The sequence below is a fragment of the Budorcas taxicolor genome, chromosome 23 (genome assembly GCF_023091745.1).
Source record: "Budorcas taxicolor isolate Tak-1 chromosome 23, Takin1.1, whole genome shotgun sequence".
NCBI lineage: Eukaryota > Metazoa > Chordata > Mammalia > Artiodactyla > Bovidae > Budorcas > Budorcas taxicolor.
In genome coordinates this window covers 36,344,200-36,368,799 of record NC_068932.1, presented here as the reverse complement: position 1 = coordinate 36,368,799, position 24,600 = coordinate 36,344,200, and the positions used below count along the sequence as shown (strand labels likewise).

The following is a 24,600-nucleotide window of genomic DNA, read 5'->3' as shown; positions in this document are numbered from 1 at the left end:
TGTTGTTGGTCAGCGTGTAAATTGGAATGCAATTTGGCAACACTGATCAAAATAAACATCCTAAGCATTTCTTGGACAAATTTATATCATGTTAGAATAGCATAAAAGGATCATTGCATGAATATTCCTAATAGGAAAATTTTGTGTGCCCATCAGCAAAAACAACCACACCACATACATCCCTCGACGGACTCTGTGAAGCCACACAAAGAATGAAGATGCCCTTTCTGGACCATTAGAGAATAATATCCAAATTTACTGTTAGTGAGAAAAGCAAGGTGAGAACAGTGTGTATTGTATGTTTCCATTTGTTTGAAAAGAGAAGTGACTAAGAAAGCTAAAGTACAAAAACTACAGACTGTTGTCCAGAATAAAAGCTATTTGGCTATAAGGCTAAAAGACCAAGATTTGAGAGATTCAAGGCAAGAAGCAGGCAAAACCTTCATTCAGAATTATTTCTATGATTCTGGAACCAACAGAACTACTGTGAACAAGTTCCTGTCTCTTGATAACTAGAAGTTAACAGTAAAAAAAAAAGGGGCGGGGGGAGCTGCAGCCCTGTTTTTGAGTAATGCTTGGGGATCCAAGAAAAAAAAAAATGCCAAGAGGTTTATAAAATGTTGGATGTCCAGAAAGATGAAAACGTCTAAGAAGTAAATCAAAACCAGAAGAACAAATACCTTGTATGTATAGGACTTATACTTACTCAGAGAATTTAATTTTTCTGAGAAAATTAGTAGGACACTTGTTTTTCAGCTGCTCTGCCATGTCAGGCTCTTAGTGATCCCTTGAACTGCAGCATACTAGGCTTCCCTGTCCTTCACCATCTCCCGGAGTTTACTCAAACTCCTGTCCATTGAATTGATGATGCCATCCAACCATCTCGTCCTCTGTTACCCCCTTTTCTCCTGCCCTCAATCTTTCCCAGCATCAGAGTCTTTTCCAATGAGCTGGCTTTTCATATCAGGTGGCTAAAGTATTGGAGATTCAGCTTCAGCATCAGTCCTTCTGATGAATATTCAGGACTGCTTTCCTTTAGGATTGACTGGTTTGATCTCTGTGCTGTCCAAGGGACTCTCAAGAATCCTCTCCAGCACCACAATTCGAAAGCATCAGTTCTTCAGCACTCAGCCTTCTTTATGGTTCAACTCTCACATCCACACATGACTACTGGAAATACCATAGCTTTGACTAAGGGAATCTTCGTTGCTGTCTACATTTGTCATAGCTTATAAATTCTCTCTCTCTCTTTTTTTTTTTTTAAAAAGAGAGATATAGGGCTGGGATATGTGAGATAGGTGTGCAAATATTCTGTACAGAGACTATTTCAGGGAGAACTTGAGCTGTCTCTGGGAAGAGGAAGTGAGAGGCCCTAGGGCAAAGCTGGAAGGACAGGATCTTGGGTAAAAGCTCACTTCTGAATCGTTTGCATTTTGTGCCATGTTTGTGTAGTAAATTCTTTTAAAGCTCCTCTCCCTCCATGGTGGAGGCAGATTCCACCTAGATTACGCCCAGAGTCACTCATGCCACAGGCTGCTCTTACATGGGGTCTGCTCTCTACCCCAGGATACTGCAAGCTGAGTGGGCAACATGTGGAAGCAAAGTTTTCAAGCAGGACAGAATTCCACTGTCTAAGGATATAAAATCCATTAGGACAGACCACACAAAGTATCCTGGAAGAGAGAGATGGTGGAGGAGGTGGACCAGTAGAATGTTTTAGACATAATCTTGTGGCCAAGTTGGCTCCAGTCCCCCAAATCTTTTCTTAAATGTGACTCAGAACATGACGAATGTCAAACTAACAACATCAGAACAAGACCATTGAAATTTTATTATCACAAAGATAAAAGGGGCACCACATTTTTAACAAGGGTAGAGGGTTTGTAATGCATCTTCTTGCACCGTGTTGTTGCTGCAAAAATTATACCTGTGGAGGAAAACATTTCTGGCATGAGGCTCTTTTGCTTGTTGAAAAGTGACTTCAGGTGAGTAAACAGTTTTTGGCTAATCCGCTGGAATTCAGACCCCTTTGACTGAAATGCTCTGCTACCCGAGGCAGAGTCCAGGTGATGCTCAGAAAGCAAACCCCCTCAAACAATCTCCTCTCTTCCTTGGACTTTTAAAGAGCTGAGAGTGAGTCAGTGGTCAGACCCAGGATTTTCAACACCCAAGGGGTTATCCCCGAGCTCTCTGTGCTATACAGCAGCTTCCCACTGATTATCTGTTTTACACATGGTAGTGTATAAATGTCAATGCTCCCCTCCCGATTCACCCCACCCTCCCTTTCTCCTCGCTGCACCCACATGTCTGTTCTCTACATCTGTGTCTGTATTCCTGCCCTGCAAATATGTTCATCGGCACCATTTTTCTAGATTCCATATATGTGCATTAATGTATGATATTTGTGACGACCTAGAGGGATGGGATGGGGCTTTCCAGGTGACACTAGTGGTAAAGAACTTGCCTGCCAATGCAGGACACATGGGAAACTTCCCACAGTTTGATCCCTAAGTTGGGGACCCCCCTCTAGAAGAAGGTATGGCAACCCACTCCAGTAATTCTTGCCTGGAGAATCCCACGGACAGAGTAGCCTGGTGGGCTACAGTCCATAGGGTTGCACAGAGTCGATGAAGTGACTTAGCACACACGTACGGAGAGGTGGGACGGGAGTGTAGGGTGGAGACTCGAGGGAGAGCGGTATAGGTATGCATATAGCAGCTTCACTTGGTTGTAGCAGAAACTAACACAACATTGTAAAGCAATTATACTCTAATAAAAAAATAAAATAGCAAAAGCAAAGAAAACAAAAAACCCAGAGGGTTTTGAGCCTGGCAATGATGATCTTTTTTAAGGTGGACTTTTCTCTTTTCATATTTTTAGATACAGCTGGATACTCTCCCAGCTCCTACCAGGTAAGGTTCTGTTCCCTCTGAAAGAGAAGAGTTTGCCACTATGAGCTAGATCCAATACATACCATAGTCTCCAAACAAAGCAATTTACATTCCTAACTGCTCCCCAGCTGAAATTAACTCAGAGGTTTCCGCCAAGTACTGCCCAGGTGTCTTCCTTATTGTTTAAGATAAAACAGTTTCATATTTGCCCGTTTCTTTTTTTTCATGGGTCTACATGATTTTGTTTTTCTTTTCTTTTTTAAAAAGTTTATTTATTCTTAATTGAAGGATAATTGCTTTACAGTATTGTGTTGGTTTGTACCAAACATCAACACGAATCAGCCCTTCTTGAACATATGCCTAAATACTGATGCCTTGCTCCTGCCAACATGAGTTTGGCTTAAGGAAATCATTTATTTTTCAAAAGTAAATTGATGGATAGATGGAGAGTTGAGATGAATAGTTGGGTAGATGAATGGATAGTTGGCTGGATGGCCAGAAGCATGAGACAACAGGTGTCTGGATAGATGGCTGGATAGATGAGTGGACAGATAAGTGGATGAACAGAAAGGGCTGGATGCATGTATTAGTGGATAAATGCATAGATGCATAGGTTGGTGATTGGATGGATGAATGGATGGGCTGGTGAACAGACTGATAGCTAAATATAGAAAATAAAACTTTAGATGGAATAAAAGATACGCACTCAGTCCTATCTTCACCGCCTTGCACTGTAATTCTGGAAGCCCCTAGTTTGGGCCGGAAGAGATTTATCACATTGTTGTTCCAAAGGAACTTGACCTTCTGGACTTTTCCAATATTGAGGTCCACATCAATGTCATGCATATGACTTGCATCTGGTTGGAGGGATCCTCTGAAAACATAGACATAAAATATTTTATCAGGTGTATATATAAATACATAGGTTGATAGCAATCTATTGTTTCTCCAAACAACAGCCACTGTTGCTGATTTTCTGCAAATAAATTGTATAACTTCATACACATCCAGGGACTGGTAAATCACAAAGGTGTTTGTAAACAGTACAACTTTTAAAAATATTAGACTCTAGATTTCCATTGTGTTTTTCCCTGGGATTCCCAGGTGACACAGCGGTAAAAAATCTGCCTATCAATGCAGGAGACTCAAGAGATGCGGGTTTGACCCCTGGGTCAGGAAGATTCCCTGGTGTAGGAGATGGCAACCCACTCCAGTATTCTTGCCTGGAAAATTCCATGGATAGAGGAGCTTGGCAGGCTACAGTCCATGGAGTCGCAAAGAGTCAGACATACCGAACGACTAAGTACACACACACAGTTTGTCCCTAGAGGGAAGTTAAATATTTGGAGTTGCATATTGGGGTTGCATATTAACCCTGTTGGAGAAGGCAATGGTACCCCACTCCAGTACTCTTGCCTGGAAAATCCCATGGATGCAGGACCCTGGTGGGCTGTAGTTCGTGGGGTCACTAGGAGTCGGACACGACTGAGCGACTTCACTTTCACTTTTCACTTTCCTTCATTGGAGAAGGAAATGGCAATCCACTTCAGTGTTCTTGCCTGGAAAATCCCAGGGACGGGGAGCCTGGTAGGCTACCGTCTATGGAGTCTCACAGAGTTGGACACGACTGAAGCGACTTAGCAGCAGCAGCATTAACCCTGTTGGTTTACTGTGGGACTAATTAATGCAATATCTTATGTTCAAAGATGCCTGCGGGTCAGCTGAAGTCATTTGTTATCACCTCATATGTAGCACAGGAAGTGGTCAAAGAGTTTTAATATGAAAATTATTATGTAGAACTTAGTGCAGAAACAATCTATTTTTACAGCATTGGAAGTGTGAAAGTGTCAGTTGCTCAGTCGTGTCTGACTCTGTGACCCCGTGGATTGTAGTCCACCAGGTTCCTCTATCCATGGAATTCTCCAGGCAAGAATCCTGGAGTGAGTTGCCTTTCCCTTCTCCAGGGGAATCTTCCTGACCCAGGTCCCCTTACAGGCATATTCTTTAAATGAGCCACCAGGGAAGCCCTTTTACAGCATTGTTATGCATTTGTCCAACATATATTCACCAAGCACCTCATATACCCAGCAGAAGTAGGCACGGAGGCTACTACAGCAATGAGAAGGTGGCCTCAGGCTTCCTTTGTGTGTATGTGTAGGGGATGAAGTGTGCGTGTTGGTGAGGAGGGAGTTGCCACACAAATGCGCCTGGCCTGAGGAGAATTGGATATTCATAAAACCTAAGTCGGGAAGCAACAAATGATAATTCAGAAGAAGCCCGCATTTGTCTCATGTTAAATAGCGACTTCTCCCTCTTTTCACTCGTCTGTAAATAGGATGATTGAACCAGATCCTAGACTTCCATCCAGCTTCGACATTTCAGGATTCAATGGTTCCGTATCATAGGTGGCTAGGTTTATAAAGCAGTTTATACCTAATCTCATATGAGTAATCTACCATGGAAAGTCTGGTCATTTCCCTTTACTATCAAACTTACTTGAAAATTTGATATTGTTTTGAGTTTCCATTACTTCCATACAAAGCAATTCTGATGGACCCCCTCACTTTCTTTGTTCCAGCCAGTGTGACGGATACCCTATATCTCCAACCTGTCCAAAGAAATGCAATCATTAAATTAACTCATCTTGTTGAAAAAAATGACCCTATGGAGGCAGTCTTGTTCCAAGCTGAGTCTTCTGTGGGTGAGGGGTAGGACTGAATACACATGATGATTTTCTTCAGTGAGGGTTGGTGTCCTAAGATCCAGGTTGCTCTCCCTGGCCTCCCCCAACCGCCAATCTTCTGGTATTAAAAACAATGCTGCAGGGTCCATTCTTGAGCACATATTCTCATTCACACATGCAAGTATTTTTCCTAAGTAAATTCTGAGAAGAATGACTAGGTTAAAGTCTTATGCATATAAGACATTATAGAGACTGCCAAACTGTGATCTTTCATGACAAATATTGTGAAGATTACATGAAGTGTTTTATAAAGTGCTACATAACTTTTTAAAATTTGAAACTCCTTTGAACAACAATTGTTCTTCATTCGGCTACCATTACTTATAACACATGAATCTTGATCGTTTCATTATCTGGTATTTTTTAAATGAGAAGCTGGGCAAAACAACAAAAACACAACATGATTGTGTGTATGTAGGGGGACTGATATGACATAATTAGTGGGGAGACTTCTTGACTTACAGCGACTTTGCCCCACCTCACCTAAAGAAAAGCAGTCCTGCATATTCATTGGAAGCACTGATACTGAAGCTAAAGCTGCAATACTTTGGCCACTTGATGCAAACAGCTGACTCATTGGAAAATACCTTGATGCGGGGAAAGATTGAGGGCAGGAGGAGAAGGGGAAGACAGAGAATGAGATGGTTGGATGGCATCACTATCTCAATGGACATGGGTTTGAGCAAACTCCGGGAGACAGAGAAGGACAGAGAAGCCTAGCAAGTTGCAGTCCATGGGGTCACACAGAGTCGGACACGACTGAGAAACTGAACTGAACTGAACGCTCTTCTTCTGTTATGGATCCATCCTTCTGGCCACAGGGTTGAGTGAACTTGTAACCCAGCTTGGGCCAATCACTGTACTTTATTCCACTGACTGGGATTTTTGGTTAAAGGGTGAACTTGAGACCTAAGACAAATGCCATTTTACTGTCCTTCATTATAGCTTAAAATGGTTGGAGCTGAGTTTCTGTTAAATTGCTACCGAGGGTCCTATGAAGGCTGAAACACCTTTAAAATTATTTGCAAGAATTTTTAAATTCATAAAATGGAAACTTACTTGTAAAGTTACCACTGCTCCCTGTGTTCAGGAAAAAGGTTTGTCCCACGGCACTGGTTTTCCCTTGGAATTGGTCAGCATAGTGCCCCATTTTGGGACATCCTCCCTCTGGACAAGGAAAACAGCCACCCTAGTGAAAGAAAACAGTTTGTCTGTGGTTCATAGGCCTTGGACTCATCACTCACTCTATCAGTCAATTCATCTTCTATTCCATCCATCCATCCATCCCTCATCCATCTTCTCATCTACCTATCCATCTTTCCATTCAGGTATCCATTCTGTGCCTGCTCCCCAGGACCCCACACTGATCCATGCATGCTTGCATCCATCTACCCATCCATGCATCCACTGGGAATTTTCCAGAATGAAAAGCTGGGGATCTAGGGAAGGCCCAATACAGTTCAGATCTGTGCTGTTCCTCTCCTGTCCCTCCTACTCCTAGGAGGAAGCCTCTCCTCAGCCACAGAGTTACATCTCTACTCTGTTCCAAGTCACAGGGACAAAACCACCACCACCACCATCTTCCCTGGGCCCCTGGTGTGCCTTACCTCCTGAAACTGTTCGTAGGAGGCACATGGGTAGCCTAAGAAGCCATCAGGGTTGAGAATACTGCTTGAGTAGTACTTGTAGCTTCTTAAGTGACTGCATGCCACAAAGTCTTGGACTCCTGGGAAACCAAAGGCCACAGAGGCTCACAAGAGGCATTAAACTTTTGAAGCCTGAACCATTCTGACTGAGAGAGGAATCACCTCTGCATTTCACAGGTGGGTATCACTGCTCCTGAACACCCTGGCCACAGTTCAAATCTTCTACCATTGACCTTGACATACTTGGCAAGTAGAAAATTTGGGGGCTTGTTTGTAGTGGTGGTTGGCTGGAGTTGCTTTCTTCTCCCTGGTACTGTCCATTTTCTGGGGAGGTCCTCCTCAGGGCTAGGCAAGTGTTGGGGAGTGAGAAGTTCTAACAAGCACATTTATCTAGTCCTCCAGGGCCAGGCATGTATTGTAAATGATTGATGAAAGCTTGGGGGCTTTAGAGGTGTGGCTAGCAATATATATATATATATATATGGGCTTCCCAGGTGGCTCACCGGTAAAGAATTCACCTGCCAAGGAGGAGACCCAAGAAACACAGGTTTGAGCCCTGGATCAGACAGATCCCCTGGAGGAGGAAGTGGCAATCCACTCCAGCATTCTTGCTTGGACAATTTCATGAACAGAGAAGCCTGGTGGGTTACAGTCCATGGAGTCACAGAGAGTCAGACAGAGAGTCAGACGTGACTGAGTATACATATACGTATATATTTCACCTTTCACATGAAGCCAGCTTTTCTGTCTACCGTTTCAGGCTGAGAAATTTCTCCTTATTCCTCCAGGCACAAGGTAAAAGCAGTAGAAGGCAAGGTCACCGTGGCCTCTGACCACTCTCACTGCATTTTATGATTACCTTTCTCTTTAAACCAAAGTCCTCTTGTTGGGGAAATTGCTTTTTTTTTTAAAATCTCTCCAGCTATTAATACTCGGTACAAAACTTCCCATGGAGTGATCCACAGTGACCCTGACCTACCTGGTGGCCACGTCTGGGAGGTCTGCTGGGCTTTATCCCTCAACACGGGGGAAAGGAAGGTTGCACTTTGTGCTGGGGGAGAATTATCACCTCATAGTGCCCCAAGTCCTGCGTGTCCCACACCAGCACTCATTACCAGACAACAGAGCCTGTTTCAAACTTAATTGTTTCTTTCATCCAAAATTGCTACCCAGGGATTGCATAATAGAGGAGCAAGTGGAGGTAATTGTTCCTCAGTGCCTGCACCAGGGTGACCCGGTGTGCACACAATAGAAACCCGCTCCAGCATCTAGGCTGTTCTCTCTCTCCCTGTCGTCTCTCTAATTAAACCTGGGCTCCTTCCTATTATGTGTGCCCAGCCTGCCACTGCTGGGAGATGGCAGCCCTCATTGTGACTCTGGTGTTCATTCTGAGAGCAGATCAACAGAAGAGCACACCCCACACACACACCCCACCAGGAGGTGCCTGGTGCTGAGTAGCTGCTGCTGCTGCTGCCAAGTCGCTTCAGTTGTGCCCGACTCTGTGCAACTCCATAGACAGCAGCCCACCAGGCTCCCCCGTCCCTGGGATTCTCCAGGCAAGAACACTGGAGTGGGTTGCCAGGTGCTGAGTAGAGGGGAGGTCAAAGGCTCCACCGACTGGCGATGGATGCTGGCTGTTGTCTTACCGACTCTGCTCTTTCACATGAAGTACAAGCAATATTAAGATGCCACAGGAGGCCACTCAACTCAAGGTAATGGTGGACTAGAGCTTGCTCTGGACCAGCACAGGGTACCGAGGAGAGGCCCGGAGACCCGGGACACAGCCTTTGGCCTTGGGGAACTCCCAGCTCCGCAAAATAAAGACTGAAATGAGATGATTGCAGACTCAAAGTCTCCACTTTCGGGGAGGAGAGGGAAACCTGTTCTCACTGGAGTGGTAACAGGAACAGCCCAAAGCAGAAAAAGGGACGGCTGGCTGACGGCGATGGTGCTTCAGGTCATGTAACATTAGCGGCACTGAGCCTGATTTCTCAGATGAGCAGAGACACATACAAGGTTAGCCCCCTCTCCCAGACCCCCAGCCTCTGCCTCCTCACACGGGCCTCCAAAACCCCAGGGCACGCCCTCCTCCCTCTCCCCATTGTCTTCTTGCCAGCTCACTTCCTTTCCATTCCTAGCATCTGACAACAGCAAATGGCAAGAAAGTCAAAACCCTTTCACATCTTTGCTTCCACCCTGCAGTTCTCCAAGGGGCCGATCCTGGAGAGAGCAAGGGAGCCAAAGCCAGAACTGGGTCCTAGCCGATGGGCAAGAGCAGCCTGTGTCTCAGCATCCTGGTGCAGGGCAGGGGATGGCACAGGCTGGGCATGTGGTTGGGCTTTGCAGCCGGAAAACGGGCTTCAATATAAGGCGGCCTTGGGCCAGTTTTATCACTTTTCTGAGCCAGTTTCCTCGTCTGTAAAATGGGGCTAACCAGAGTCACTATCTCAGGCCACTGTGGTGAGAATGTCTGTCAATACCACACACCCTGACTTCTCTCTAAGTGGAGCAGCTGGGCTCATGTCTCTCATTCACGTACCTTGCCATATTCCATTTATATCTATGATAGTTGACAGGATGTTTTTCTGACATCCAGGCATTTCCTTTCCTCCATTTGGGTAGAAGTCCAGGTGGCCCACCTTTTGTCTTATTCCCAAACCTGAAACATTGGGAGTAGAGGTGAACAGGGAGCGGGAGGAAGGCGGTCCCAGAGTCAGGTGATGGCTACAGAAAGCATTCAGCTCCTTCCAGAGGGAGCAAGAAACTGCTTGGCAAATTTTGTCCTCGGCACGGCCACCCTGTCTCTGGCTCTATAGAAAGTTCTCAGAGATAAGCACTTGGCAAGACAAGGGAGGAGAGAATGGAGCACAGGAGATGAGGGGGAAGGTAGGTTCTGGGTGAGTGGGCACACATGTATTTGTGTGTGTGTGTCTGTCTGTCTGTCTTGGAGAGACTCTGAACAACTTGGATACTATTATCGGTGTCCTAATACCATTATGCACCAGAAGACACATGTCAGGGCTGGTGCAATTTTTATGACTTTACTCATTTAAAAATTTTGGTTTCTACATGATAGTGTTATGCTGAGACCACATAAATTATGTTGCTGTATTGAGAACCAGAGCATAGTGGGTAGGTGGTTTGGATTTTGAAGCCCACAGGCCCATGATCACATTCTGGTTCTACTTACAGATCTGTGATCCTGGGCAAGCATTTGACCTTGTTGAGCCTCAGTTTCCTCAGCCATGAAATGGTAATAACAATACCCACTTTTCAGGGCAATGAAATCACAATGATTAATGAGTGAAGGTGTACAAAATGTTCAATGCAGCACATGGTAAACGCTCCATAAGTGATAGCATCATGAAAACATATTCTTCATTGGCACATTTCATGAGTTGATTTCAGAAGAATTAAGGATATTTAATCTCTGACAAAGCAAAACTTTAACCAAAGCTTTGCCATAAGAAGAAAAAAAATTCAAACATTCACTTTGCATTTTGCAAGTACAGGTCAAACGTCGATAATAAATACATCTGCCACTCTCGATATTGGCAGACCAGGGAAGAATGCAGAGATGTAGATGAGTGAGCCTCCCATGGCCTATAGACGTCTGCTGTCCGACCAGGGGCCTCGGGTTGTTATCGCTGGCACTGAACTGTTGGTTTGTGACTGACACCTATTTTGGCTAGTCGGTGCCCAAACTGTTTCCTGTGGCTACCTGTTTCGTGTACCACCCTGCGGTATGTGTGGGGGGTTGGGGGAGGCGGGCAGGGGTTGCACGCCTGGGCCTGGAACTGCTCCCATCAGTTACAGCCTTGGTCCCTGAGAAGTGAGGTGAGGGGACTCACTCAGGAAAGGGATTATGGAGGCAGAATCCGTGTGAATCACATCCACAAACATGGCATCGGACGGGTCCAGCCGAACCTCCTCGGGCGTGCCCTCGAAGCATGGCTGTGCCGGGTCCAGCCCTGAGATTGGGGAGGGGAGGTGGACAGGGAGGCCGCACTCTAAGACCAGCCAGGGTCTAAACCCTGTACCCGTGAAATCCACGGAGATCTCTGGACAAAGGGTGCCACACCCCAGCAGTCATAGTTGGAAGGATTCAGAAGGCTGTCAGTGGGGTCGTTGGCTGCCAAAGAGCATCAGGAAGTCCCCACTGTCTGGCTCCATGGAGAACTGGGGTGGCGCCCTTGCTCCCCTTCTCTCCCTTTTTCTTTTTCCCCTCACTCCTTCCTGTGGGGCCGCTACTCTCCAAGTCTGATCTCCTGGGCCTGACCCGGTCCTTGCCCAGCCTCTGAGTCCCACACAGTCTGTTCCCTGGTGTCTTTGCTCAGGCAGCCCCCAGCCTGCAGCTCACCTCCCCACATTCTCCCCTAATCTGAACCTCGCCCCTCCAAGAGTCCCTCAAACCCCAGCTCCTCGTGGAACATGTGGCCTCTCCTTTCTCGGCCCATCCCCCCTCCTTGTTGTATAGGCTTCTTCTGATGTGTTAATTCTACTTTGGATTTTATTTGCCTACTTAGTCGTCTGTCTGCTGCACTAGACTATGAATTTCCTGAGGCATTGAGTGAGAAGTCGCTCAGTCTTTTCTGACTCTTTGCAACCCCATGGACTATCCAGTCCATGGAATTCTCCAGGCCAGAATACTGGAGCGGGTAGGCATTCCCTTCTCCAGGGATTTTCCCAGCCCAGGGATCAAACCCAGCTCTCCTGCATTGCAGGCAGATTCTTTACTAGCTGAGCCAGCAGGGAAGCCCTTCCTGAGGCAGGGGCCATGACAATTTCATCTTCAAATGGAAGCTGAGGGTGGAAGAAGTGGGGTACCCAGGACTCGATGACCGACATCTAGTGCCGGTGCTGCTCAGTGCCTGTTCTCCCTGAACTTGGAAAGTGGGGATAATAACAATAACAATACAATAACCACCCCCTGGCTGGGTTACCCTCCCTCTTCCCCCCTCCCATCTTCTACCCCATCCTACATCACCCTGCGTCCCTACCTGTGATCCTGCCCACTTGGCCCCCCAGCCTCCTGCCGGCCTCAGCTGCCAGTTGTGCACCCAGGCTGTGGCCAATGAGATGCACGTTCTCCGGGCCATAGCCCAGCTCGGTCTGCAGAGGGGTGGAGCGTCAGTTACCAGAGGAATGAGTAGAGAGATGCGCTGGCTCTGGGGAAGCGGGGATGGGGACAGGACCCGGCCTGGAAGCTTGGGAGGAATAACCTCTGGCTCCAGGCCGCCACCTAGGACAGCGTGACTCGGCCTCCCGCTGGCCACAGTCTGCAGGTCCCGGGGTCCAGCTGGCTTGTGAGGCACTGGTGCTGACCAGCAACCACCGTGTCATCTGCAGGCCACCTTGGCCAGGACTGGCTGTGCGCATGGTGAAGTCCCATCCATACCCCACCATGGGCCTCCCTCCTGGAGTCCCCCACAGGGGCCAGTTCAGAGTGTAGTTCATGGCCTTCCCGAAGGCTGTAAGGGACCTTCCCTAAGGATGAAGACTCTGCTGGGCTGAGAGCTGCCGGGCAGCCCAGCTCGCTCTCCAATTCCCAGACCAACCTTCAAGGAAGGCTTATCTCAAAAAGGAAAACTGAGGCTCAAAGAGGCTAGTCTTCCCTGGGCCTCACAGCTAGGGATCTTCAGGACAGCCAGGGAGGGAAGTTTGCACTTTCCTGAAGCAAAGGCCTTCCTTGGCTCCTGGCTTCCAGGCTCTGCCTGACCCCATGGGTCCCCAGGATGCCTCTGGGTGCTCTGGGGTGCTGACCTGGCCCTCTCCCTGCCCCCTCCCCACAGCATGCGTCCCGGGCAGGGGTTTACCGACAGCCCTTGTACGAAGAACGCTATCTCCGCTCCCACGACCCGAGTGTTGTGGACGGCCTGGGTGTATTCTGTCCACGCCCCATGTTCCCAGTCCACACAGATGCAGTTCACCTTCTCCACTTTAAACATTTTCTGGGGAAGAGAAACCAGTTTATTAACAGCCACCGGTTGCACACTCCAGAGACAGGAATTCACATCTATCAAGCACCTAGCTTGTTTGCGTCAAGGCTTTAATATTCCTCACTTTTGTCCTGGTCCGCACCACAGCCCTATGAATTGGGAATATACTTATTCCCACTTAGCAGATGTGGAAACTGAGGCCTGGAACAAAGTGACCTGTCTAAGGCCTTACAGAAGGTCGTTGACACAACCATGTCAGAAAGATGACTTACTAGGTCAGGGATTAGCAAGCTGCTCCCTGAGTGACACCTGCTTTTATGCCTGTGTGTGCTCAGTCACTTAGTCACATCCTACTCTTTGCCACACCGTGGACTGTAACCACCCAGCTTCCTCTGTCCATGGGATTTTTCCATGTAAGAATATTGCAGTGGGTTGTCATTTCCTTCTCTGAGGGATCTTCCTGACCCAGGGATTGAACTCATGTCTCTTGTCTGCATTGTCAGGTAGATTCTTTACCACCACACCACCTGGGAAGCCCAAGAGTTTTATTGCAAACAGTCACATCCGTTTGTTTACCTACTGTCCACCCCTGCTTCATAGCCACAAGAGAAACCGTATGAACTACAATCATGCGACCCACAAATGCTGCAGTATTTATTACCAGCTCTTCTATGGGAAAGTTTGCAGACTGTTATACTAGATAGTTGAAGCCACAGAGAGGCTGCTTTCATATTCCCAACAATGCTTTGTATTGAGGGAGAAGTCTGATAAGATGAAATTTAGACAGAAGTAGGATATCACTCTACCGGATACATGCATCTTTTGTGCCATGTGGTATCATCCAAGCACAGATACTGGTCCCTTTGGAGGAAAGAGAAACAACTTCCCTGATGGTGCAGTGGCTAAGAACCACCCCCCTGACAATGCAGGGGACAGGGGTTCAATCCCTCATCAGGGAAGATCCCACATGCTGTGGGACCATTAAGCCGGTGGGTCACACTCCTGAGCCCACGCTCTACAACAAGAGAAGCCACCACAATGAGAAGCCCCCACATAGCAGTGAAGACCCAGCACAGCCAAATAAATAAATAACAGAAAGTGAAGTCACTCAGTCGTGTCCGACTCTTTGTGACCCCATGGACTGTAGCTTACCAGGCTCCTCTGTCTATGGAATTTTCCAGGCAAAAGTACTGGAGTGGGTTGCCACTGTCTTCTCCAGAGGATCTTCCCAACCCGGAGATTGAACCCAGGTCTCTCAAATTGCAGTCAGACGCTTTACCGTCTGAGCCACCAGGGAAGCCCAAATAACAGAAAAGGTAACACTATTTCCTTTGTTCATTCGGGGAGGCCTCCATTTCATAGAGGAAATGTACACTATTTCCTTTGTTCGTTATTGTTCATTGAGGTTGGGAAGAGCTGGCTGGTGGTTAGGATGACATGGTGGATTGCATGCGCCAGGCTCTCCAATTTCCAGGCCTACACAGCCTGATGGGCCTCAGGAGACACTTGTGAACATCCAGCCCAAGGGGAGCAGAGAACCTTGAGTAGGAGCTGCTCAGGCCCATCCCAGTGCAGCCGAAGCCTCTAAGAGCCATGCGTGGGCACCTCTTACAAGCTAAAGTTGTAGACACTCGGAGTTGTGGTATCTTGAACATGGAAGACCTGGTTTTGCATTCCACCTCTGGATTCAACTTTGAGCAAGTACCGAATTTTGGGGGGGCCTTAATTTCCTCCTCTATAGAGTGAGAACCATAACTGTACCTACCTTACAGCTAGGCTGGGAGGGTTAAACAGGACAAGGACTGACTGTGGAATGATTAGCACAATGCCAGAGTCACGGTAACTGTTCAGGAAATGGACGGTATGAATAATAATTCATTACCAATATTCATGATCTCTTTAAAGTTGCACTGCCCAGTACCATGGCCACTAGCCACTCGTGGCTCTTCACAATTGATTACAAAGAAATAAAATTTTAAATTCAGTTCTTTGGTCACATTAGCCACATGTCAGTTTCTCGATAAGCCCAGGTGGCAAGGGGGTCCTGATTTGGGCAGCACAGATATAGAAAATTTCCATCATCCCAGAAAGTTCTACTGGATAGCAGTGCTATATGGGATAATGCATTTTTTATGCCACACAGGGGTTTTTACAGAAACCATCAGAGACAAATGCCAGATAATTGGCTGTCATCTCCACCTCTGGGACTTTTTGATTGGACTCTGGGTCTTTTCAGCATCATAAGGAGATGTTTGCCTGGCAGTTGGTGAGCTGGGAGAACTTGAGAGTGGGTGCCTCTGAGAATCTGAGTTTTCCTCGGTGGTTTTAGGAAGAATCTGTCTTTCCCTGGAGGTCATTCTTTCCCAGCCTTCAGGGCTGCAGTGTTTGATTCTGCTGGTGGCATTTGTCTCACCAGATGAGGAGGGTGGGTGCCTACCTTGCACATGTCAGTAGGCCAGCCCGAATCCCCATCATCTATAAAGCCGTGGATGACGAAGCGTGTCTTGCGGTCCAGTTGGAAGTTTGAAGCCTTGACAGTGGCTAGGTCAGTGATATTGATCCGCTGGTTAAATGAGAAAAGATGAATTTAAATGTTGGCTTTTCCAAGCCACAGGCCCTTTAGAGCCCATTCCCGTAAGACTGAGGTCACAGGTTCAACCCCCATGAACCTGGATAAGTCTAGAAAAGGAGTTCCTGACCTATTTGGGTTTGAGGATAGAATTCAGAATGTCCAAGTTTATGAATTTTTATATACTGAAATACAGTGTTTTTTTAACTGATGAGCAACAAACCACAGTAGTCTGAGCCATACTCTGTCACCAACAGAAGTCACAGTTATTTTCATTTAATATTATAGCTGTTTTAGATGTTTAAAAATATCATTTGCACCTATTACTATTTAAAATGACTGAAGTTGTTAGACCAACTCCTAGACCTTGTTATTTAGCAAGATAATAAAGCAGCTAATTATTACCATATACTAGCTTTGGTAGACCCACTCCAGTGTGTTCTTGCCTGGAGAATCCTGAGGACGGGGGAGCCTGGTGGGCTGCCGTCTCTGGGGTCGCACAGAGTTGGACACAACTGAAGCAAGTTAGCAGCAGCAGCAGCAGCAGCAGCAGCAGCAGCTTATTTTACCATATCCCACGTTAATCTTTTTAAATGTTCTGATAACTGTTTTCCAATATAGTTAGAAGCCTTTGTGAAGTGAAAATTGCTCAGTCGTGTCCAACTCTTTGCAACCCCATGGACTGTAACCTGCCAGGTTCCTCTGTCCATGGAATTCTCCAGGCAAGAGTACTAGAATGGGTAGCCATTCCCTTCTCCAAGGAATCTTCCCGATCCAGGAATTCAACCTGGGTCTCCTGCATTGCAGGCAGATTCTTTACCATCTGAACCACCAGAGAAGATGACTCCTTTGTATCCAATGCATTTTATTTTACGTATTTAAAGCCCTTTCTGCTCCATGAATCTGTATCTCCCATCATGCCTGCTGCTTTAAGCCCAGGGGTTCCTCAGCTTTTCTCTCCCAGGACCTCTTTGGCTATCTGTGCACATCTACCATTCCCTTTCAGGATTTTTTTTTTTGCATAAATTTCATTTCTTTTTTAATCTACTTTTTTTGTAATGGGGACTCTGAGTGCTGGGTTTGTCACTTAGAATTTCACAGTAGGTGACCCTAGACACTGTGCTATCTCAAACTTGGTTTGGGGCCAGAGCTGTGAGCTGCTTGAGTTCTGAGCAAATTCTCTTAATCTTTAAAATCTTAATTCTACAATTTTTTTTTCCATGCAAGCGCTTATTGCACAATCGGGTATATTGCCTTAGGAAAGTCATTCCCTGGTGGGTCAAGTCCATACATCCTGATGTGCTAGAAAGACTCTCATGATCTTACCCTTTCAGGAGCTCCAGTCTCATTCCCTATTTTTTAAAAAAACTTTTGTTGGAGTATAGTTACTTTACATGAGCACCTGGAGTAAGCTTGCTGGTCTTCACCTGGCAACCTTTTTGGGGACTGAAGATTGCTGCGAGGGTCCCCAACTTTTCTCCTTTGTCATTAAATGTCCCCTGCTTCCCTTCTAGCTCCTAAGGAAGGAGTTCTGTCTCCCGGTCCCCACCCTCTGAGGGGCTTCGCTCCCTCTACTTCTTGGTGCAGAAAGAAACCAGACCCTCCCAGGGACACAAAGGCCTGGGTTTCTCCATAAAAGCTACTCATACCCACTTTCTCCCCCGAACAAGGTTCTAATCCTAGGAAGTCCTGAAGTTCTGTGCACAAATGTGTGAATATGTCAGTTTCCAGGTTGGGCATCCATAGATTTCATCAGATCCCTAGAGTTCAGACAGTTCTAACTCTATCACTGGTGAGGAAGCACCTTCTGGAAAGTTCCAAGGCCATGAATTATTCCTTAAGCAACCACATGAAGGCTCCAGTGTGGGTGTCCAAATCCTCTCCCACCCCACCACCATTATACGGTCATTTTATGCCCCTCTTACTTGGTAGTTATTTGGGTTCTCATTTGTATATAGAAGAAAGTGAGCATCGATGTCCTCAGGGGACCAAGGAAATAACTTTAAAGGCCGCTGAAGGATTCCAGTCCATGGTTTTTCATCAGAAAAGCAGCCAAAAGGTTCATAGCAAATCTCCTTTCCTGGGGCAGGAAGAGGAACAAACAGGACCCTTGTGAGGTTCTAAGAAGGAGCAATGTCCACTCAGCTGCTTGCGAGCTGAGCCTTCAGGGCGCAGCCCAGGGCTGACCAAGGCTAATCTCATCTTCATCTTTGCTGTCAGTGTTCCTCAAACTTTTGGGTAATAAGAACCACCTGGATGCTGGGGTGAATGAGCATATACACACTCCCAGGTCCCTCCCTCAGAGATTCTGATTTGGAGGGTTTGGGGTGGGGCCCTGGAAACAGCATATTTAATAAGTGCCCCTGTTCATCAGGCAAGTTGGAGAACTGCTGAAAAATCTGGAAATCTTTGGCCCTAAAACTACCTCTTCCAGGGAACTCCCAGATGGCCCTTTCTAGCCATTCATCCACCATCAAGTATTTATCAAGTGCCTATGAATGCCCGTGGCACAGAGATGCTACGTGATGAGTCTTGATGTCTCCCTTATATCCGGCACAGGCCATGCACACAGTAGGCATTCTCGGGCATTTGTTCAACCTACATGTCTTCATGTCATCCCTTAATGCACCTTTTCCCCTCAAGTCATTCTCTACCATTTCAGATTTCCCTGCTGTTCTTTGAAAAGGCAAATGCCCTAAGAACAGCTCGAGAATTTATTTTCACATCATACTGTATAGAGAAGAGGCTCCATGCATGCAACTGATGACTCAAATAACCTCATCTAAATCTGAAGGTCCTTTCTCCAGTCCATGAGACATTTTCACAGTTATGTCACCCCTGGTATGACCAAGGGTGACATAATTTCAAATCTAGAGGATTACGGTGGATTTTTTCTCTTAGGCTTCCTCAACTGATGGTGTCAAATGTTGGTCATTCATTCAAAAACTGGTTATAGTTAATACTTGTTGTTTGCAATGTACCAGATACCACACCAGCACTTTATCAGTATTAGCCATTTTAGCCTCCAAACAGCCCTATGATCAAAGAATTTACCTCTGTTTGAAAGACGAGGAACCCAGGGCACAGAGAGACAAAGGAAGCTCCCCAAGGTCACAGCCAGTGGTGGATCCATGATTTGAACCCCAGAAACTTAACTGGGAATAAAGGTAGGAGCTGGGGTGTGTGTGAAAGTGTGAGAGTATTAGTCACTCAGTCGTGTCTGACTCTTTGCGACCCCCTGGACTATAGCCTGTCAGACTCCTCTGTCCATGGAATTCTCCAGGCAAGAATACTGGAGAGGGTTGCCATTTCCTTCTCCAGGGGATCTTCCCAACTGAGGGATCAAACCTGGGTCTCCTACATTGCAGGGGAATTCTTCACTGCCTGAGCCATCAGAGAAACCCAGCAGCTGGGGAGCCACAAAGATAAATCAGATCCAAACCCTGCCCTGAAAGAGAGGAAACGTAACTGGGAAGGAATAATGATAGTGTTGGATACACTATGGGAAGAGAGAACAGTCCTGCCCGAAGGGCCCAGGAGACTAAAGCAATCTTTGCTTCAGGTGATAAATGTGGGGGCTTTGAGGCCAAGTGAAGACACCTGGGCTGTTGGGTGGATAGTGGGGAAGTGCTGGGGATGCTGAGCTGGCCAGTGGGGTGGGCAGGGCTGTGCTCCCGAAGGTGTTTTAAGGAGCCAAGTATAAGAGGCTGAGAGACAGCAGAGCCTGGGGTGCGGCGGCTGTGGGCCTGGAGAGGGGGTGGGCGTTCTGCTCTCTGAGGGGAGTTAAGACAAAAGTAGGGAGCTGGAAGTGAGGGTGATGGCTGAGTGTGGTTTGGCACGAGTGAGTTTGAGGAGTGGGGGAAGACCCTAGTGGAGCTGCCTGGAACTTGGGAGGGCTAAGAGGGTGTTGGAGGAGACTAGGCAAGAGGTTGACCCTGAGGAAGAGAAAGGTGAGGAGCATGTCTGGGACTGACCTTTGGGAATGCGCGCCCCGTGGGCAGCAGGAAGCAGCAGAGCAGTGGAGGAGACCACGAGGGCGGAAGGGACAGCCAGAGCTCATCCAGGGCTCTGCTGTTAGGGGCCGGGTCTTGCTGCAAGGCCAAGGTGGAATTCTAGAAGGTAAGAAGGGGCTGGGGACAAGCCGAGGAGACAAGGGACAAGAGTCTGGCTGCAGAAGAAAGTCCTTGAAAGGACTGGAGGAGACCACATCTGCTCTTGGCGAGAGTGTGCTCAGCAGGGTTTGGGGGCCTGAGCCAGGCAGTGAGGGGTTCTGACTGATGGGAGAAGAGGTGCAAAGATGGGACAGCTTGGGAAAGAGAGCACCTGGGAGGCACCCCTGAGAGGAGGTGCATGGATAGGAATAAGCAGGTTGGGGCTCGAGGGGCCTTTGGGAGGTTTTAGGACAAGTAAAAACTTGGGGTTCTGCATCTTCCCTGGGCAGGAGGTGGGCCAGGACGGGAGTTCTCAGGGGGACACATCCATGCCTTTCAGTCTGCAGAAGAGCCCTTGTCCACACCCAGGGACTGAGGGTACTGGGGGCCTGAGAAGGATCTCCCCGCCCCCCCCCCCCCCACACTGTCCACCTGCCCCAGCGGCCTGCCATCTCTGTCACCTGCTCCAGACACTGGAGAAATGGGACCAAGCTGGGTCATCTGTGCTGAGCCAGCTGCCCTGTGTTTGCCATAGAGTCAAACTCCTTGAATGGTACTGATGGTTTTATCAAGAAATAAGGATACTGTTACTAAGACAATGGTGACAATGATGCCTCTTGTCTGTCTCAGCCCAAGCAAGGCCAGCCCAGGCATGGTCACCAAGGGGTGGTGACCGCATCCTCACCTCTGACTGTGGCCAGCAGGAGAAGACCGATGGTCCAGAAGGGCAGCATCTTTGTGGATGAAGCCAGAGATGCACACGGACACCCAGATGCACGGGCAGGAGGCTGGTGAACATGGTAAGTGTCCCTCAGTACCCTCGGGGCCCTCCCCAGGAACCCTGAAGCCTCCCCGCACAGGGAGGCGGGTAGCACCTCTCTCCGATCCTGGACTCAGCCTCAGCACCCCTCTTCTGGGCCAGGTCCCTCTGGCAGCCCCAGCCCCTCCCACTCTCCCTGCCCTCACAGGGCAAGTGATTTACCGTGTGGCCCCAGGGCTTCCAGGCACAGCCCAGCAGGTTGGTCAAGGCTTTTTATAACCAGGCTTGATCCTTTGGATTCCTCAGGAAAGGACCAGAGGGCGGGGTGGAGGGGGGCTGGGGCAGGGAGCTGCTGCGAGGTAGGGTGGGGGAAGCGGGGGCAGACAGCGCTCTGCACATGCCTGCTTTGAACCTAGGTTATCATAAACACACAAAGCCAGCTCAACCAGGGGAGCAGGACTGTTTATGAAGTGAGATTTGAGGAAAGGGAAACTGACTTTGTGGGATCTCAAAGGGCTCTGTTAACCTGAATTCACAGGTACAGTTGCCCAAAGGTTGTGCTCCCCTAGGGATAACACGGAAACGCCAAAGCTGCAGGGCTTCCTGTTCAAAAATCCCTAGGGAAACAGGAACCCTAGACTCATCTCATTGCCCTGCAGACCCTGGCAGAGCCATGCAGGAGGGGGCGGCTTATGAAGACAGCCTTTGGTTACTTTGGTGGTAGAGTAGGCGGGGAGCATCCTTCTAGAGAACCCGGACAGAGTTATAAAAGCCCTGCAGTTGGAGGCACTCAAAAGAGTAAAATAAACACTGTTCAAATACAGCTTTGTTTGGAAACAGTATCGTCTAAGACCCAGAGATAAGATTGGAGGTGTTTTCTTTCCTTCAGGGCCAAGAGGAGATCCTGGGTGAATGGCCAGGTGCCATCCCACTGTTTTAAAAATTGACATATAATTTAGATGCTCCAAAGTGCATAAATTCTATGTTTAAAAAGTCAAGTATAGTTTAATGAACTTTGACACATGTATGAAGATGAAGTGTTAGTCGTTTAGTTGTGTCCAACTCTTTGCCACCCCATGGACTGTACCCTGGCAGGCTCCTTTGTCCATGAAATTCTCCAGGCAAGAATACTGGAGTGGGTGGCCATTTCCTCCTCCAGGGGATCTTCCTGACCCAGGAATTGAACCTGAGTCTCCTGCACTGCAGGCAGATTCTTTGCCATCTGAGCTACCAGGGAACAAATGCATATGCACCAGATTGAAAAACATTTCTGGCAGCCAGAAGTGTCTTGGGATGCCTCTACCACCACTCCCATAACCATGCACCTGACAGATCCTAGGTGATCCATAAACACTTATTGGATGAAAGAATAGGACAGTGGAAGCTAATGGTGAGCTGAATGCATTCCAGATCTTTCCTGCCTTCTCCTTCCTGCTCTGTGCCCTAGAAGCTATCTCAATGGACAGCATCTCTGCACCACTTGCCCTTGGCCTTCTGATTGGCTTCCATTGATGGGAAGGAGGTGGGAGGAGGGAGAGTTTGGGGTATTTCTTCCCCAGGCTCGTTCCCTTCTGTGCTGTGATCCTGTGATAGCTGCCCCTCTCTCCTGCCAGCTTCAGCTCCTCAAGCAGCTTGTCATCTGACCCCCAGTTCCTTCTAGACTCTCATGACAGCTCCCTCCAGCTAAGCTTCAGACTTTGGGAAAGTAGAAGCTTCCAGGGGCTGCTAATCCCTGGGTGATTTAGCCTCCCTAGTGGATTCCCTTGACCCTGTCCACAGCTCTGTAAACAGTCCCTCTGATCAGCCCTTGGAGTGACCGTCTCTTGCCACTGGGGCTCTGGAAGGTGTGCCTAGCCACTGGACCTCCCCTGAAAGGAGACAGTCCCAGTCTCAGTCTCAGAGGCCCATGGTCCTTCTGGGGGCTTAGCTGGGTCTTAGGCACTGCCCCTGCCCTCTCTATTCCTGATGACCTTTCCATCCTCATTAGGAAAGTTTGGGATTGTGTAGTTCTTTGGTTTCACCACACACGCTAATAGCAGCCAAGCCTTTCTGTGACTAGATTTAGTTTTTGACAAAGGTTTAGTGAAACACGTTCAGATAATCCCTGGGTCCCATCCTCCATGCTCTCCTGGTTCCAGCTACAGTTTGGTCAAGGAATCCAGGAAATCTTCCCCACAAAGGGACCAGTGGTGTTTCGTCTGGTCAACAGCCAAAGAGAGGGCAGAGCTGGAAAGAAAGGGGAAGTTTATGTTTCATTTAGGCAAGAGATGATTCTTGATATTTTCAGGTCACCAAGGCTTCCCTGGTGGCTCAGACAGTAAAGCGTCTGCCTACAATGTGGGAGACCTGAGTTCGATCCCTGGGTTAGGAAGAGCCTCTGGAGAAGGAAATGGCAACCCACTCCAGTATTCTTGCCTGGAAAATTCCATGGATGGAGGAGCCTGGTAGGCTACAATCTATGGGGTTGCAAAGAGTCAGACACGACTGAGCGACTGCGCGACTCAGTCACCTCACCTCAGGTCACCGGGCTCCGTTCTAAATGCCGAGGGCAGGTCGTGATCACGCTTGTCCTCAAGGAACTCACTGAGGCGGGTTTGCTCAATATGAGGAAAAACTTCCTAAAGGCTAGAGCCACTGGGAAATAGAACAGAGCTTTGTTGGAGGGGAGGGACCCCTCCTCACTTGGATGACACTGTGACTGAGTAGAGGTGGGCCGAAGCCCAGTGCCAGGTGAGGGGCAACACCGGTGATCTACTTCTAAGCTTGTTTTCGAATCTGGGATCCTACAGGAAATTTGGGAAAGGAAATTTGGGTGAGGAATCACCCAATATGAGGCCGCAATATCTAAGTCGTGAGAAATATGCTGAACAAACGCATCTTGGGAAGAGTGTCCAGAGGAGATATTGAGGACTTGAGAGCTAGATATCAGAGGAGAAATAGGTGGTATTGGTTCAAAAGGTGTCCTGAGAGGAAACAGCAGGGATCAATCAGATTGTAGCTCCAGCTCCTAAGGGCCTTGTGTATTCCCATTCTACAGCCCAGGTGTCAGAGGCTGGGGAAACAAGGGGCTTACTTAAGGGTGAATGGAAGAGGAGGCCTTGATCTTTTATAGATATATAAAATTTATATAGAAAGAAAATTTACATAATCTATATAAATTTTATATATCTATAAAAGATCAAGGCCTCCTCTTGATCTACATATTGTGTATATAATCTACATAGATTATATATATGTGTGATTTTATGTATGTAGTTTTGACTGTGCTGGGCTTTCATTACCACATAGGTTTTTCCCTCGTTGCAACAAGCGGCTCTGCTCTCTAGCTGTGCTGCACAGCCTTCTCGCTGCCGTGGCTTCTCCTGTTGCGGAGCACGGGCTCTAGTGAGGGTGTGCAGTCTCAGCAGTTGTGGTTCCCCGGCTCTCGAGTGCAGGTCTCTAAAGTTGTGGCGCTTGGGCTTAGTTGCTCCGCAGCATGTGGGATCTTCCCGGACCAGGGATCGAACCCGTGTCTCCTGCATTGGCAGGTGGATTCTTTACCACGGAGTCACCGGGGAAGCCTGAGGAGGCCTTGCTCTTAGGCACCACCTCCTACTGTGCTGCTGCTGCTGCTCTCTCCTTCTGTAGGTCTCAGTTTGATGACCTGTAAATGGGAGTGGGGGGATTCTAGGTGGGTTGAAGAATACCATCCCTACACCACGCTGCTCCCCAGGGGGCCTGGGCACCCCTGCTGCAGTCACCAGTGATTGGGGATAAACCCACTGGGTGCTCCCTAGCAGTCCGGAGCCTGCCTGGTCTCCGTGGCAGGTGGCTGGCCCAAGGCAGGCCGGCAGGGCCCCAGGCTGCGTCCCACTTGGCTTCCCACCACAGCAGGGCCAGCTCAGCTCCTCCTTCCTCTTGG

The 24,600-nt window shown here is 48.0% G+C and overlaps 1 protein-coding gene across 1 annotated transcript; it reads right to left on the bottom strand.

The window, feature by feature from the left end:
• Nucleotides 1–1,863: 1,863 nt before the first annotated feature.
• Nucleotides 1,864–20,673, bottom strand: LOC128067890 (pancreatic lipase-related protein 2). The gene is made up of 12 exons (XM_052660991.1): nt 20,625–20,673; nt 17,714–17,868; nt 15,657–15,782; nt 13,097–13,231; nt 12,281–12,392; nt 11,132–11,251; nt 9,820–9,939; nt 7,242–7,360; nt 6,694–6,823; nt 5,388–5,499; nt 3,598–3,765; nt 1,864–1,927 (listed from the first exon to the last, which is right to left on the bottom strand). Exons 1-12 carry the CDS (start codon nt 20,671–20,673, stop codon nt 1,864–1,866), a joined length of 1,410 nt encoding a protein of 469 aa, XP_052516951.1.
• Nucleotides 20,674–24,600: the final 3,927 nt, after the last annotated feature.